Source organism: Thamnophis sirtalis, unplaced genomic scaffold, assembly GCF_051295495.1.
Source record: "Thamnophis sirtalis isolate CommonGarterSnake01/CBP01778 unplaced genomic scaffold, rThaSir2_p1.2 scaffold_4, whole genome shotgun sequence".
Lineage (NCBI taxonomy): Eukaryota > Metazoa > Chordata > Lepidosauria > Squamata > Natricidae > Thamnophis > Thamnophis sirtalis.
In genome coordinates this window covers 105,307,290-105,321,972 of record NW_028261384.1, presented here as the reverse complement: position 1 = coordinate 105,321,972, position 14,683 = coordinate 105,307,290, and the positions used below count along the sequence as shown (strand labels likewise).

Below are 14,683 nucleotides of genomic sequence, written 5' to 3'. Positions count from 1 at the left end.
GGACACAAGTTGCTTCTCAAGCATTGGTACATACATTTGTATCATAATTCTCTAGTTGGGATGCCAACACTTTTGCCTCCACAACTTTTTCAACATGAGGAGAAAAATGCCAGGGATATTACTATACTCGGTTTCAAGGCTGCTCTCTTAAATACCATGCTTCATTTACTAATGTATTTACACACACATCTTTAATTTGTTGCAATTTCACAAATAACTCTGGCACTTCTTCGCTCCAAGAATGATGAAGACTACCTAGTAGTATCAGGTGGTCCTTAGCGTCAGGTCGTAGTGTATCCCAGCCAAATAATTTCCTCGTCCATACTCTGGTTTCTCTTCAGATCGTATAAATCTTTCACCTTTTTTTCCCTCATCCTTTTTTAAAAATTTAGTATACGGTATGTATGTCAGGAACAATGACAACGTGGTTACTTGCAAGCAGCTCTATGGTGAGGTTGTTTACAAGAACTATGTCAACAACAGTGTGAAGAAGAGTACTTCCCAAATAGGACAGGACAAAGGAAGGTTTAAAGACAAGCCATACAATGATATAACAATTACAAGCGTATCAATCCCCATAGGCAGATGGAGATCTTGAAAGAATGTCTCTCTAAAGATCCTCTTTGCATTCTGAATCCTTCTTACTGATGCTTATTATACTAACATAGGGCAGACTATAATAATTAAACATCAGCCGTAGCTTAATTCTGGGTGAGGTTTTAAATAATCAACTGCTCATGAAACCTTGTCAGGGCTAAACTAATTAAGTGCATCTTTGGATAAAACAAGGATTTAAAAAGCACAAATAGCATCAACTGGTAGACAGATAATTAGCAAGAACAAAGTGTTAGTGCCTCCCCACTCTCTACCCCCCCACAAAAGGAGCCAAAGCTATTATTTGATTGGAGGGTGAGGAAGTACACTCTTGGTATTCCCAACTAATGCACTTTTAGGAGTGGGGGTTTCATTAGGATAGCCCCTGAGAGGAAAGGGTTAAATAATGAGGTACACAGTACTAATGTCCAGGAGTCCTCTACATTTCCTGGGACTTAAAAGATACAATATGATAACAAATATTTCTACAAGTTCAAAACTTTTAAATAGCAAGCTTTCTAGTGATTGTTTAAGTTCTTAGCCAACACACTGAAAACTATGCCTACTTCTTTGACCATAATACTGCATATGGACCACATCCTCAACAGAGCAGGGAAGAACAACATAACTAATATCAGCATGAGGAAACCACTGCATGCAGAGTAAAGATCTAACTTTTTTTTTTCTCATGGGGGTTTTGAAGAATGCAAACAGATTTATTGGAGTATAATTTCAACTTCCCTCAAAGTTTTATGATTTATTTTTTAGAAGCAGAATTCCTCTAGGATTAAATATAAGGTTAGGTTTGAACTTTATTTCTATCCTAGGATGTGGCAACAAAGTCACAGGGGCATCATGGAATATTTAATTTTTTAAGGAAAACACAGTGATATTTGACATCTGTCAGACAGCAAGCGAACTATTAATTTAAGATAGTTCACAGTTTTGGCCTCAGAGCATTATGAAAAAATTACAAAGCCACCAAGGATGCCATTAACTAAAAAGGTTTGTGGATGTCTGTTCTATATTGCATTTTGAGTTAAAAAGCTGCCAAGCATGTACCGGGCGAGGACTCTTTTAGTTATTTTCCATGTTGATAAGAAATGGGCTTATCTTTGAGAAGAGAGAAAAAAAATGCACTGCTAAAAGTCTATAAATACACAGTCAAGGTTTGGCAGCAAAATAAGTAGGTGTTGTAGCAGCAGTACAGGTATGCCTCAACTTACAACCATAATTGGGACTTTCTGTTGCTAAGCAAAGGTTGTTCAGTGACTCGGTCCTAATTTTATGACCATTTTTTCCATGGTGGTTAAGCAAATCATTGCAGGTGTTGGGATAAATCATGTGACAGTTAAGCAAATGTGCTCCCCCCCACTTGACTTTGCTTATTGGAAGCTGATTGGGAAGGTCACAAATGGTGATCACGTGACCCTGGGACAATGCAACTATTGTAAATACATGTCGGTTGCCAAACACCCAAATTTTGATATCCCGAATACAAAAATGCTTCCACAGTCATAGACAAAAGAGCCAATCATGAGTCACTTTTTCAGTACAGCTTTAACTTCGAACTGTTGGTAAATGAATGGTTTAAGCTGGACCCAAGGATTGCATAAGTGGAGTTGAAGACCACGCCTGTCACATGCTCCTCCATGAAAATCAGAGGTCTTGATCATGCCAGTACACAGACTCTGTTTCAGCCCTTCCTTATTGCATTCCATGACCATTTAAAGGCTTTGAATCTTGATCAATTTCATGCCAACTCCCAGCAATGGCTATCTCAGCCTAAAATTCTTTAGTTAGGTTGGTACATCTACTTGACCCAGGTGAGTAAAAGATCTAACAGTTGGGTTTACATATGCAGCTTGATTAGTGTTCCTCTTGGTTAGTTTTTCATGGCTTAATTTATTGGCTTAGTGTTCGAAAGTGCAAGCAGACAGTGAATTAATATAATAACTGGATTGTGTGAATTGTAGAATGCAGTCTAGCTTGCTGAATAAAACTAGAAGGGTGGTTTTTAGTTCATCACTGTAGTAATATCCCCTCCTGCTGGTAGACAGATAAAAAAACACTGCATTCCCTCCTACACTATTCCTCCCTTGCTCCATACTTTGCTGTTCTGCCATGAAAAAGGAAGAGGGACAGAAAACCTCTAGAGCTCAACCTGATACAAAAGCTCTCTGCAAACACTTTGTTCATGCTGCTGGTTCCTTTCCTCTGGCCAGCAACTGGGGAGGTAGAAAGGAGGGGGGGGGGTCAGAGGAAGAGAATAAACTGGAGGCAGTGAAAAGTGGGGTAACACAAAGGGATAAAAAAATAAGAGGTTACCACTTACATCTTGCTTGCAGTCCCCAATAAATTTGCTTCCAAATAAATACGTTTAGAATAACATTTTGGCTAGGGAATTCTGGGAGTTGACATCCACACATCTTCAAGCTTCCAAGGATAAGAAACCCTGCTGGAAACAGCTGATAAAACATACTATAGATTCTATTCTGATGTCACTGGGGGAGTGGGAACTTCTCTCCTCTTTCATACCATAATGCAGTGGTTCCCAAACTTGGCAACTTTAAGACTTGTGGACTTCAACTCTCCAGCTGGCTGGAGAATTCTGGGAGTTGAAGTCCACAAGTCTTAAAGTTGCCAAGTTTGGGAACCACTGCCATAATGGAATACACTTCATTTATGCATATATCTGTAGTATTTTGTATCTCAGAAATATTCTGTAATTCATTCCTTCATGGAATTTTACTCCAACTCTTTTAGATCTTGGGCAATTATATTCTCATTTTACAGAGCAGAAGACCGAGAGACAATCAAGTGGGCTGAAACTGGTGTTTCCCATATCTGTCTCCTGTAAATGCTGTATCATGTTCTAATGTGGACTAAATAAAATTGTTTTGATTAACTATGATATCATCTTAATGACCTCAGATTATCTTCTCCCTCCCAAGTTGTTGCTATTGTTACTATCAGCCTCTCCCAATCAGTGCACCAAACATACAACATGTTTGTTTGTTATTTTTTCCTCACAATAACCCTGTCATGGAAGCAGGACTGAAAGAACAATATGGACACCTAACAATGTTATGAATACAGAATACGTCTAATGCTTTATCTAGAATTACGGTACATCTCAATAGTGCTGCTTATTTAACATAAAAACCTTTCCTATACCAAAAGTGCAGCAATGATGTTGGGAATTGCTGGAAAATTGGATAAATGGAGTTTCTTTGCCTACAGTGGTGAATGCACCTTTAAGTTTTCTTGTGGAAGAGTATATTTTTCTTTCATAGCTCTATATATCAGAGGCTTGGATGATTCTCTTGGTAGTTTTGTAGCTATTGTCTGCAGTTTCACAAAGGTTAAGGTGTTGCACAAACATATAGAATTGTTTACACCGAACATCTTTTTAAATAAGAGGAATGTAAAGAATAAATACTGTACACTGAAGCCCACCTCCCAACTCAGGGAAAGGGACTAGATAAATATGTCTCCGCTATACAGATAAAACCATTCCAAAGGATAGGGAGGATGGATCAGGTTCATCAGCTGCCCAATTAACTCTTGTGCAAATTTATCCCCGGGACTCCAAGGATCTGTAGGAATGAAAGAGAAAAAAACCCCAAATTTGTGACAGCAACATGGTATGGATTCTATGTATAACCAAGCAGGAACCAATATTAAGTGCCCCCTATTCTCAGAGCATATAAGTTTGATGGAGTCAAACACCTAGTCTTCCATATACCTAGCCCAGCCCCTTCAGTTCTGCAGCAATGACAAGGTAATACTTGGAAGTATCAGGCACTGGTTTCAGAAGTCTCTAAGCAGATAGACGTCTGCTTAGAGAAACTTACAGCCAAAATTCTCAAGACTGAGTAAAAAAATTAGATTTTCACAAGAATATCTAACAGTCAGAATATATGAAAACCCACATTTCAGATTTGTTGGAACTTGAAGCTAGATCTGTTCACTGTGGCTTAAATCAGTGTTTCTTCATCTCAACAAATTTTAAGATACATGCACTTCAATTGCCAGGATTCCCCACCCAGCTGTCGAGCTAGGGGAATTGAAGCCCACACCCCTTAAAGTTGCAGAGAAACACCGTTTTAAGTGATTTGGATTGCAAATAGTTTGTTTTAGTCCCGAGCTGAATGCTTGGCTGATAATTCCACTGAAAGCCAAACTAGACATACAATTTGCAAAGTTGGCAACAGTGTGTGTGTGTGTTAAAAACTTAAATTCAGACACTGGCTTGGAGAAAATAGACTCGGTCCTCCATCTTCTATTACAATCCCAGCCTGAGTCATGGCTCCAATCGAATTAATTGGAAAGAGAAAATGTGCTCCTAAATAACAACCTCTGTATCAAGAAGAACCTCTGAAAACAATGTTTAAACTTTCAGTCTGATTTCAGGCACAGCTATTGACACAGAAATCACATTGAATGACACATGTGAATGATCTCTGGCAAGAGCGGGATGGAGGTAGTGCAACCATCCTGGCTCTCTTTGACATCTCAGCAGCCTTTAATACCATTGACCAGGATATCCTGTGGGCCTGCTTCGTAGCTTAGGACTTAGCAACATGCATTTGTGCTGGTTGAGCTCCTTTCTCCAAGGTTGGTCTCAATCAGTATTGATAGGGAGCAAGAGATCCAGCCTCTCTTATGCCTTATCCCAGGGCTTGGTACTCACTGCACTTATTTTTGACATCTACACGAAGCCGCTGGGTGAGATCATCCATCACCATGGATTGAAATATCATCAATATGCTGATGATACTCAACTTCACATATCCACCTGGTAACCTGGTGATGAGGGTAGCTCTACGGCAGGGGAGTCAAACTTAATTTCATTGAGGGCCGCATTAGGGACGTGTTTGACCTCGGTGGGGCGGAGTTAGCATGGCCAGCTCAACATCACTCATGACAGGGATGTCTGTGGTGGCCCGAGAGCTATGTCAGAGAAAATGGCCTCCCAAGCTCCATTTTCGGCTGCGACGGCCTCCTCCAACCCTCTGCCGGTGAAAACAGAACTCAGGAGGGCTGCATGTGGCCTTCCTGAGCTCCATTTTTGCTGGCAGAGGCATCACGGGCCAGTGCTTCTCTGTTTTCAGGGCGGCCCCGCAGGCCAGATCAAAGCATCCTGTGGGCCGGATCTGGCCCGTGGTCCTTGATACTCCTGCTCTGTTGTGCTTGGAAGCTGTAGGGGCCTGGATATGGGACGTGTTATGACTGAACCATGGCAAGACGGTGGCTTTGGGTGCATGGAGCTTCCAGATACAAGTCTTTGGCATCCTTAGTTCTGGATGGGGTTGAAGTACCCCATTCAGACCCAGTTCACAACCCCTACACTAGTTAGGAGTTCTGCTGAACTTACAACTTCTGCTTGAAGTTCAGGTGGCGGCTGTGTTTAGAAGAGCCTTTGCACAGCTTTGACCAGTGCACCAACTCTGATCTTTCCTGGATCTGGACTCCCTGCACTTGGTCACTCAAGCCCTAGTCATCTCTCATCTGGATTAACAAAATGAACTTTACCTTGGGCAACTTTTGAAATGCATTTGGAAGCTTCAAATTATGTAAGATGCAGCATCATAAGCAGTCTTTGGGGCCTGTAGAATGATCCAGGTTACATCACTGCTTCACAAGCAGCAGGGCTGCCACTTGTTTCCAAGTTATGGAAGTTCAAATTATGGTTATGACCTTTAAAGCCCTCCACGGTAGAGGTCCAGACTACCTGATGAACTTTCTGGTCCCTCTAAAACAAGCCCACCCTAGTCATATTGGCAGAGGAGGCTGTTGAGGATCCTGTCAGTCAAGGAACTCTGACCAATGGAATTCATGAGAAGAGCCTTCTCTGTTACAATGCTAGGCTTCTGGAACTTCCTGCCCCCCCCCAGTAAGATTTGCCCCCCCCCTCCTATCCTTCCACAAATTTGAAGACTTGGCTCTGCCAGTTGGCCTGGGGACCCAATCGGTGAGTAAAATATAGGAAGTGGCTTCTGGACTAACTTGCTGACCCTACCTCCCCTCTGCACTTCCTGCTCTCCCTTCTACTCATCCTTTTAATTCCATATTATTGTATTTGCACTATTTTTATTGATTTTCTCCTTTGTTATCATTATATCATTTTTTTCCATTTTATTGTTGTAGGCCTCCACAATAGGCCTATAGAGATATAGGTGGCAAATAGAATGAATGAATGAATGAGCTTTTTTCTTAGATTTCCCAATGAACTTAAAACCATCTTCCTGAACTGCTTCAGTAAAAGATACATTATAAATATTGCTCTCTTTTGAATGTGTTTTAAAAACCCACAAAATTAACCATCCACTCCATAATATTTTTGCTTAGAAGACAAGACAATCCTCTAAAGCAGTGGTCCCCAACTTCTGGGCAGTGGTCTGATACCAGTTCATGGCCTGTGAGGAACCAGGCCACAGAAGCGGCGAGCGAGCGAAGCTTCATCTGTGCATGAACAGATCTAGGTTGCATGTGAAACCCTCCAGCCCAGTTTGTGGAAGACAGTTTTTCTTTCAAAACTGGTCCCTGGTGCAAGAAAGGTTGGGGAGTTCTGCTCTAAAGCACAAGCAGAAGCTGGTGTTTTCAGGAATGGGGGAGTATGTGGGAGGGGGGAAAGCCACCAACTTCTTCTCTTGCCTCTGAAACAAAAGCTGGCAACCTGGTGGGTACCTGCAATTCTCAACACTTATTTCAGAATCAATTCTTACGAGTAACTGTTGTGTTGCTGCCGGCGCCGTGCTGTCCTCATCTTCTCGAAGCGTGCCTCCATCTCTTCAAGTACTTTGGGTGTGTAGCGTACAACCAGTTTCACTGTGCCTTGTGCGGCTTTCAGAAGTTCCACTGCCCGTTCATGTTGCTCCCCCTCCACACTCTACAAGATGGGAGACAAAAAGGCAGGGTCTTTGGGAGGAGAGGGAAGGGGGAGAAGGACCGTTCCTCTTACAATCCTGCCCACAATCCTGCCCCCCCACATCACTGGTGGGGTCGGTGAGGAACTGCCACCTTTTCTACCTTAAATTACAAATTTATGTTAAGTGCTACTTCAGACAAAAATGCTACGGAGAGGAGAGGGTAGTTATTCAGTTTTCCAGGCAATAATATCTCTAAAAAGATCATTCAAACTATTTCTCCCCTTATTTGGCCTGTATTTCTTTGGCAATAAGCATGGTTCTTGTCATTGAGCTGGGATTTGTAAGGAAAGGTTCTGCTACAACTTATAGTAGTGTCCATCTTTTCACAAAAAGATGTTTCTGGACCCATATTCCAATGAATGACTTCTATTAAGAGTATGCATTATATAGTTTTGGCTTCATAAAGATTTGCTGTTAATGTATAGCTTTTTCTACAAATGGATGCCCTCTGGATATATTGGGACTGTAGTTCAGAGAATTGTACCAGCTTAGGTTTTAGGAAATGCCAGTTTAAGAGAAGGCAGAAGAGGGGATTATCTCCGCTACCACATATCCTGTAATACAAACTGATGTCTTACATAATCAATATATAGATTTATTTCATGTCATAAATTATTTTCCTCATGCATAAATTGCTATAAACCTTAATAATTGCTAAAAAATATCGTAACTTTTAAAGTAATTTATCCAAAATGGAGGTTCTGCTCATTGAAATGCTCTCAAATCCTTAACCAACCTATCTATTAAATCATAAGCCCAGCGTAAGCAGAGGACATTTTGGGCACTTTTCAGCACTACAAGCCTCACCCGATGCCTATTCTGAGCTTTAAGTATTTTTTCCCAACGTTCTAAGGGTGAAGAGAAGTGGGTCTGGGAGAGCTGCCTTTCTGTTTGCTCAATGAAGCATTATGCCGAAGTATTGTGTGAAATTAAAATGACAGTTTATCATTTCCTACAGTGGCCTGGAGCAATTCTGGAAAAATGGTAGGAAATTAAAATTTCCCTATTCCCAGGCCACCTGATACTAGATAAGACTGGCAGAAGGTACACACCTCTCTATTTGTCAGGCACAGGAACCAGGAATGACGCAGAATGGTATGCTTATGCTACTTCACCTATTGACAGGAATTCTGCCAAGCTAAGGCATTCGTTGCAGATATTACTGGATAGAACTATGTGAATGTTTAGGGACAATCCCCCTCAGTCTCTCACTCTACATCAATAATTCAAGGCTAGTCAATCTTTTCTGTCTTCCCCTCAACTCTGCAACAGATTCTATCCCACTATTTGCTGAAAGACATTTTGTCTGCCTAACGCACTTGTTCTTCACCCTTCACTGGGATCAGGAAGTTGACAATCAGTGCCCCAAAATACCATGCACATCTCTACCTCTTTGCCATACATACATAGAAGGTCCCATGTCTCCTCTCACACAATACCTACCACACCATTGACAGACAGCAGTTGATCTCCACGCTTCAGCCCACCATGGCGATCAGCAACACCTCCTGGGATGATGCGAGAAATATAGATGGGAGAGTTCTGCTCCTTGCCCCCCATGATGTTAAAGCCTAGGCCCTCATCTGTCTTTGGCAGCTCGACAACCCGGGGGTGCGCATGGCCCTCACTAGCTGCAAAGGCTGCCACCGTTGCCTGCATACACAAAGGAAAGACCAGGAGACTCCAAGTCAATAATCACAACATACCAAACAGTACAAATTTTAAAGAATTTCTAGTTCTGATACTGTAAACAAATTTCTGCATAGAAATTATATTTGAGGTTACTTCCATGTTCTGTTATCACAATTTGGCACATAGCTTTGTAGCACGACTGTTAGTGGAAATTGAGCATTTAATGACAAATATTGTAGAGATAATAAATTAAAATGTGACCATTCCTGTTTTACGCTAGATACCCAGCTCTATTCATTTTTCAGTCTATATTGAAATTACATAATTTCCTTCAATTCTATTTTTCCAATAGCTCCTTTTGTACTTAATCCAAATCGGATAACTTAAATAGTTCCGTGACCCGACAAATGCGCGATAGAGATATGCGCGCCGACAAAACTGCGACGTCAAAATCGCGCCAACAAAAGTGCAATGACAATAAAATTGAAAAATGTTTAGGGTTAGGGTTATAACGTACGTATGTGTGATTTTGTCATTGCACATTTGTCGTCGCGCTATTGTTGAAAATCAATTAGCGATTTTGACGTCGCGGTTTTGTCGGTGCGCATATGTCTATCGCACATTTGTCGGTGAACCAAATAGTTCTATATGTTGGTTTTGGAAATGTGTTTAAAAACAAAAAGGGAGCTTAAGTTCTGAAAAGAAAATCAATACCATGTAGCAACTATATGAGTTTCTTCTATACATGCAACAGGTGTAAACTTCCAACCTCATTTTCTTCCTCCCAATCCCCTTTGCTTCAAATATAGAGGTACAGTAGGAGGAAGAGTGAAGGTGGCAACTGCAACCACACAATCAAAGCTCTACCTCCTTTTTAATGTGTGTCGCAAGTGCAATACACTTTAAAAAGCAGAGAGGTTTTAATTGTATGGTTGCTGCCACCCTATCTACTTTATTTTATTTTTCAGGAGAAACAGAAAGCGGGGGAGGAAGAGGACCAGAAACCAAGGAAGGAGAAGAGAAACACAAAGAAAAAAAATAAGAATTTATAAATTACAAGCATTAGGTAACAGTTTACCAAATGTTAGGAAAAAGACAAAGCTTCCCTCTATATACATTTACTGTAACATTAAAAAGTCAATATGATCTATGATCATGTATCAATTTGATATTTTAAGAGCTTTTATTTCTCATTCTGCAGTCATTGCTCAGTCATATCCCTTAATTATGAATCTTAAAGATACTTATTTTTATAAAGAATTATTTTTATGTAATGCCTCAGAGAACGTTTTTGGTAGAAGAGCAGGTGAGGCAATAAATAAACGAGTATCCATTTCCATTTCAGAAGTTTTAAGGAATGTGACACTGTTTCTCACAACAGATATATTTCTATTTTTATTTTTTTTTAGTCACAATGAAAGGTTTTTAGCCTTGAGTTCCAAGAATACATAGACCCAGTAGGATGAGTTACTACCAATGACCTACTTCTATGATACTCAAAGACATGTATAGGTAGCCATCATTTTATTTTGTTCACATTCTTCCAGTATTTAAAATAATTGTTTCAAAAATTCCTGATCCACGTTTCATTCCCAAAATATTTGACCAAGCATGAATAAATATTAATTATACTGAACACATTGAAGTAATGATTATTTGAAATTTAATAAAATTTGTATTCCGCCCAATCCCGTAGGACTCTGGGTGGCCTACAGAAACGAGATTAATTTTTTTTAAAAAAATTAAGAATAAAAATACAGTTATTAAAATTACACACCATCCATTCTGTCTAGGTGGGGCTGGACATTAATCAACAGCCCCAGGCCTGCCGGAACAGCCAGGTTTTGGTGGCTGGATTAGAAAACCAAAAGGGAAAATATAACAATAAAGCAGGCACAACATGAGCAGATGTCTTACACAGAGATATTAATGCCAGATGTATTTCATTTTGGAAGGAAATGCAAAGTTATGGAATTACTCCTGCCCACCCACACCCACTAGGTATAGGCGCATAACACATGTCTGAAATCAAATACATCATATCTCAGGTTGTACTGCAGCTGTGGAGGGTAGACACATATTACTGACTGCCCCCATATGTCTCAAAACACTTTTGTTCATTCAAATCCAATTCATTACACAACCCTAGTATATCCTGAATCCTTAACAGGAAATCAATGGACTGGGGGAGAAGAGATGCAGATTTGAAGGGGAAAATATGATTTGAAAGCACATGGATGTGCTTATGGCACTTGTCAATAAAAACTTTAAAGAGTTGTGCTTTTTTCTAGATTTGCAGAGGGCAAGACACAGATACAGACTTCTACAGCACTATCAGTAGTAGCACCATAACAAGCTTGTTGAATTACCTTAGCAGTAGCATGTGCCCGGATCTCAGCACTTCCCGAGATATCCAAAGTGTCATAGAGCTGCTCATAAACCTGTCCAGAAATACAAGAGAGGATATAAGGAAGTTGTTTTCCAATGGCAAGACTCTGCAAAATTCAAGATCCAGGTTAGATGCAATTGGTAATAAAAGAAAAAGGGAGACTAAAGGAATCAAAAAATCAGAAATAACTATCAGCCAGAAAAGGAAGAGGTTAAGCAAAATTCTTGGAGAGAATCTGATACAGAGTAAAAGGTTGAAATGGTGGTAGGGGGTGGATTGAAAGGAGAATGCTATCATGATATGTATCACACCAACTGTGCAATTACCAGAAATTACATGTTAGGAGGTGATGAAGAATTGTGACTGGGTGCTGGGAAGGGAGGAGAGGACCTTCAGAACAAATGCTGTCTGTTTTGTAATATAGCTGTTTATACCCATTCAAATCAGATACATTCTGCCTTTTAACATGGGCCTGGTTAATAAGCAATAAGATAAAGATTAGGTTCCAACAAAATTTCCTAACCATCTTTTGGCCCAGCCTAAGCACAGGGTAGAAACCAATCAGCATTTATACTAAATGTATTTTGAAAAACTGGCACTCTAACCATCATCTTTAACTCCGCCTCCCCAACTCCCAAATATCTTTCTAAAGAAGCTCATCCCTAAAAGGGGGGGGGGGAGGTTAAACACAAGCAGAAATATGGAAGGCAGGATAAGTAAGGAGGGGCAACTTAAATAGGACAAACTTCTCAGTCTCACCTCCCTTATGGCACAACAGAATTTGCTCTGTAGCACCCTCTGAAGGGCTTGCAATTTATGGGGGGCCACCTCCCCGCTGCGTTGCAGCCGCTCCAGCAATTCGACTGCTCGAGCCACATCTGCAAAATAAAATAATAATATTAATACAAGAAAGAGAACGGGAGTCGTTGAGAGCATTTGCGACCGAACTGAAGGCGAGTGGAGGAAGAGTGTAACCTAGCCACGGCTTTTGGCTTTCGCCGTTCCGGGGCGCTGCTTCTCACTACCTAGGGAAAGGGGAGAGACGAAGAGAACCTGGCTCGGGTCTCCTCGACCGGGGCCCTGGCCAGAAAGGAAATCTAGCAGCAGTTTCCACCATATTCTAGCAGGAAGCACCGCATGTCCTCACCTTCCATCCCTGCTCTTCTGCCGCCGAACCCACGGCGACTCTTATGTCACCAGCCCTCCCCAGAAGTCTGCAGATACTCCGTCCTCTCTGTCGCCAGTCGGGGCGATTAGATTCCAGCTATGATCACATCCCCTCCTTCGCTCCAGAGGCTGCCCTACCATTTCTGTCTTCGGTTCACCAGGCACATTCGACGCGAACCTCCGTTCCGAGGCAAAGCCATCTCCATCCTTACCTCTCTCCAGCCCTAGAGGCTCCGCCAGCGCTGCCATCTTCACGTCCGAGAACCCCACCGCCGCCTCGCACGTCAAAGCGGAAGGGTGGGAAGTGCGTGTAGGATTTTGCAAGCCGGCACGCAGCCCTACCTCCGGGCTACTGATGCGCGTGTCTGCCTGGGCACGTGTTTTGAAGACCCCGTTTCCCGGGCGTTACTGAGGTCAGGCAAGAGTCTCTTCTGTTGCCCAGAAAAAGGAAGGCGCTACGAAGCCCGATAGCCGGTAGCTGAAAGTTCAACTCTCATAGATTCTAAATCTATGCCTCCTCCATAATTTGGCTTAGAGCCGACAGTGCATAAGCAGTAGGTGCCTAATTTTCCCTTAAACGTAAGATGGATTCTAGTCGAACGTGCCTGGAATCGCTGGATGAATCTTTACATAAGCAAAATACACCCATGGTGCCTGCCTTCCCCGCGACATCAAAGCAGTCAAGCCTTTTATTTCGCAGGGATAGGAGCCAGTTAAACTCATTTCTGCATTCAGGAAGAATTTGCAAGACTTTCTGGTACAAATTGGTCTCTTGTACATTTTTTTTTAAATTTTCATTCAGACGTCTAAAGGTCTTTAGTTATATTGAAAGCTCATTTCCAACAACTCCTGCTACCTAAATGAATATCTGAGGAACCTGCTGTGACTTGTTAGCAAATACTTTGATTGCTTGTCATTTAATTATGCAACAGTACACTGTTTTGCAAAACTCTCATTAAAGAACAGCACTTGGCCAAGCTTATTTGGCTTGGACAGCGACACCTCAGAAGTTTAAAACAAGGGTGTACACAGATTTAAGAAAGCAATGGCAAACCACTTCTTGTAGTCATACCAAGAAAACTGAACATGTGTTCCCAATTCACCAGGAGTCAAGTTCTATTTGAAGAAGACCCTTATCGTTAATAGAACATTACTATAATGTAGCAGAGACTATAGCTTAATCATGTAAAAATGCCTTTGCATATCATATAAAAGTATGCATGGCAAACAAATCAAGATTCCTGTGGTGGTGTGATGGAGGTCACAGAATTGGATTCAATTCTACAAGTCAATAACTTGTAAAAATCTAACCCCATTATGAAGAAAATTCATGTGCAAACCAACAAAGATCTTTTTCCCTTTAGTTCCTGCATACATTTCTTTTAACATACTGTTCTGTTCTCATTTTTTCCCTTTCAGGGCCAAATACAATTGCTGTATTTTGTTTGCTATATTTGATTGCAAGAACTTGCCCATCATTTAAATCATACTGGAGTGACTGTTTTGTGAAATAAGCATGGACTCCCTTTCAGTATTGGGTGTTATATAAGTGGAAGCAGAGAAGCTGAGGGCTTGGAAGCATAACTTCAGTTAAGTATCACTCTATACTCTTGCCTTCAATGAAAAAAATATTTTGCTTGTGGTTTTCTATTGTAGTAATTCAATCCTGGCAATTTTCCAGACAATTTTGTACCAACTAAAACCTACATTTTAGTTTTTAACTACCAATATAGGTTCATGGAAAGTTGTGAATTTCATAGGAGCCAAGATATCCAAAAACATTGCCAAAAAACTAAGTGTTCTTGCTCACATAGTCACCAGGAGTCAGGTTTCACTCAAAGGCGTTTTATTTCAATACGGTATTTAGTGCAGTTTTGTTCCCTGTAGAATGTTTCACTTCATAATTAAATAATAAGCTTCTAGGCTTTGGGACTTCAACCATGTGTTTGAAAAAACCAGATACAAC

The 14,683-nt window shown here is 41.0% G+C and overlaps 1 protein-coding gene across 2 annotated transcripts; it reads right to left on the bottom strand.

Moving 5' to 3' along the window:
• Nucleotides 1–934: 934 nt before the first annotated feature.
• LIN7B (lin-7 cell polarity scaffold B) lies at nt 935–13,059 on the bottom strand. 2 transcript variants are annotated; one of them, XR_015696453.1, is made up of 7 exons: nt 12,930–13,059; nt 12,310–12,428; nt 11,531–11,602; nt 8,973–9,182; nt 7,326–7,489; nt 2,930–4,193; nt 935–2,822 (listed from the first exon to the last, which is right to left on the bottom strand). XR_015696453.1 is itself a non-coding variant. In XM_014065575.2 (6 exons), exons 1-6 carry the CDS (start codon nt 12,964–12,966, stop codon nt 4,172–4,174), a joined length of 624 nt encoding a protein of 207 aa, XP_013921050.1. In that variant the 5' UTR covers nt 12,967–13,059; the 3' UTR covers nt 935–4,171. The 2 variants fall into 2 exon arrangements, 1 of the variants encoding a protein (XP_013921050.1); XM_014065575.2 differs by having other exon boundaries at nt 935–4,193.
• Nucleotides 13,060–14,683: the final 1,624 nt, after the last annotated feature.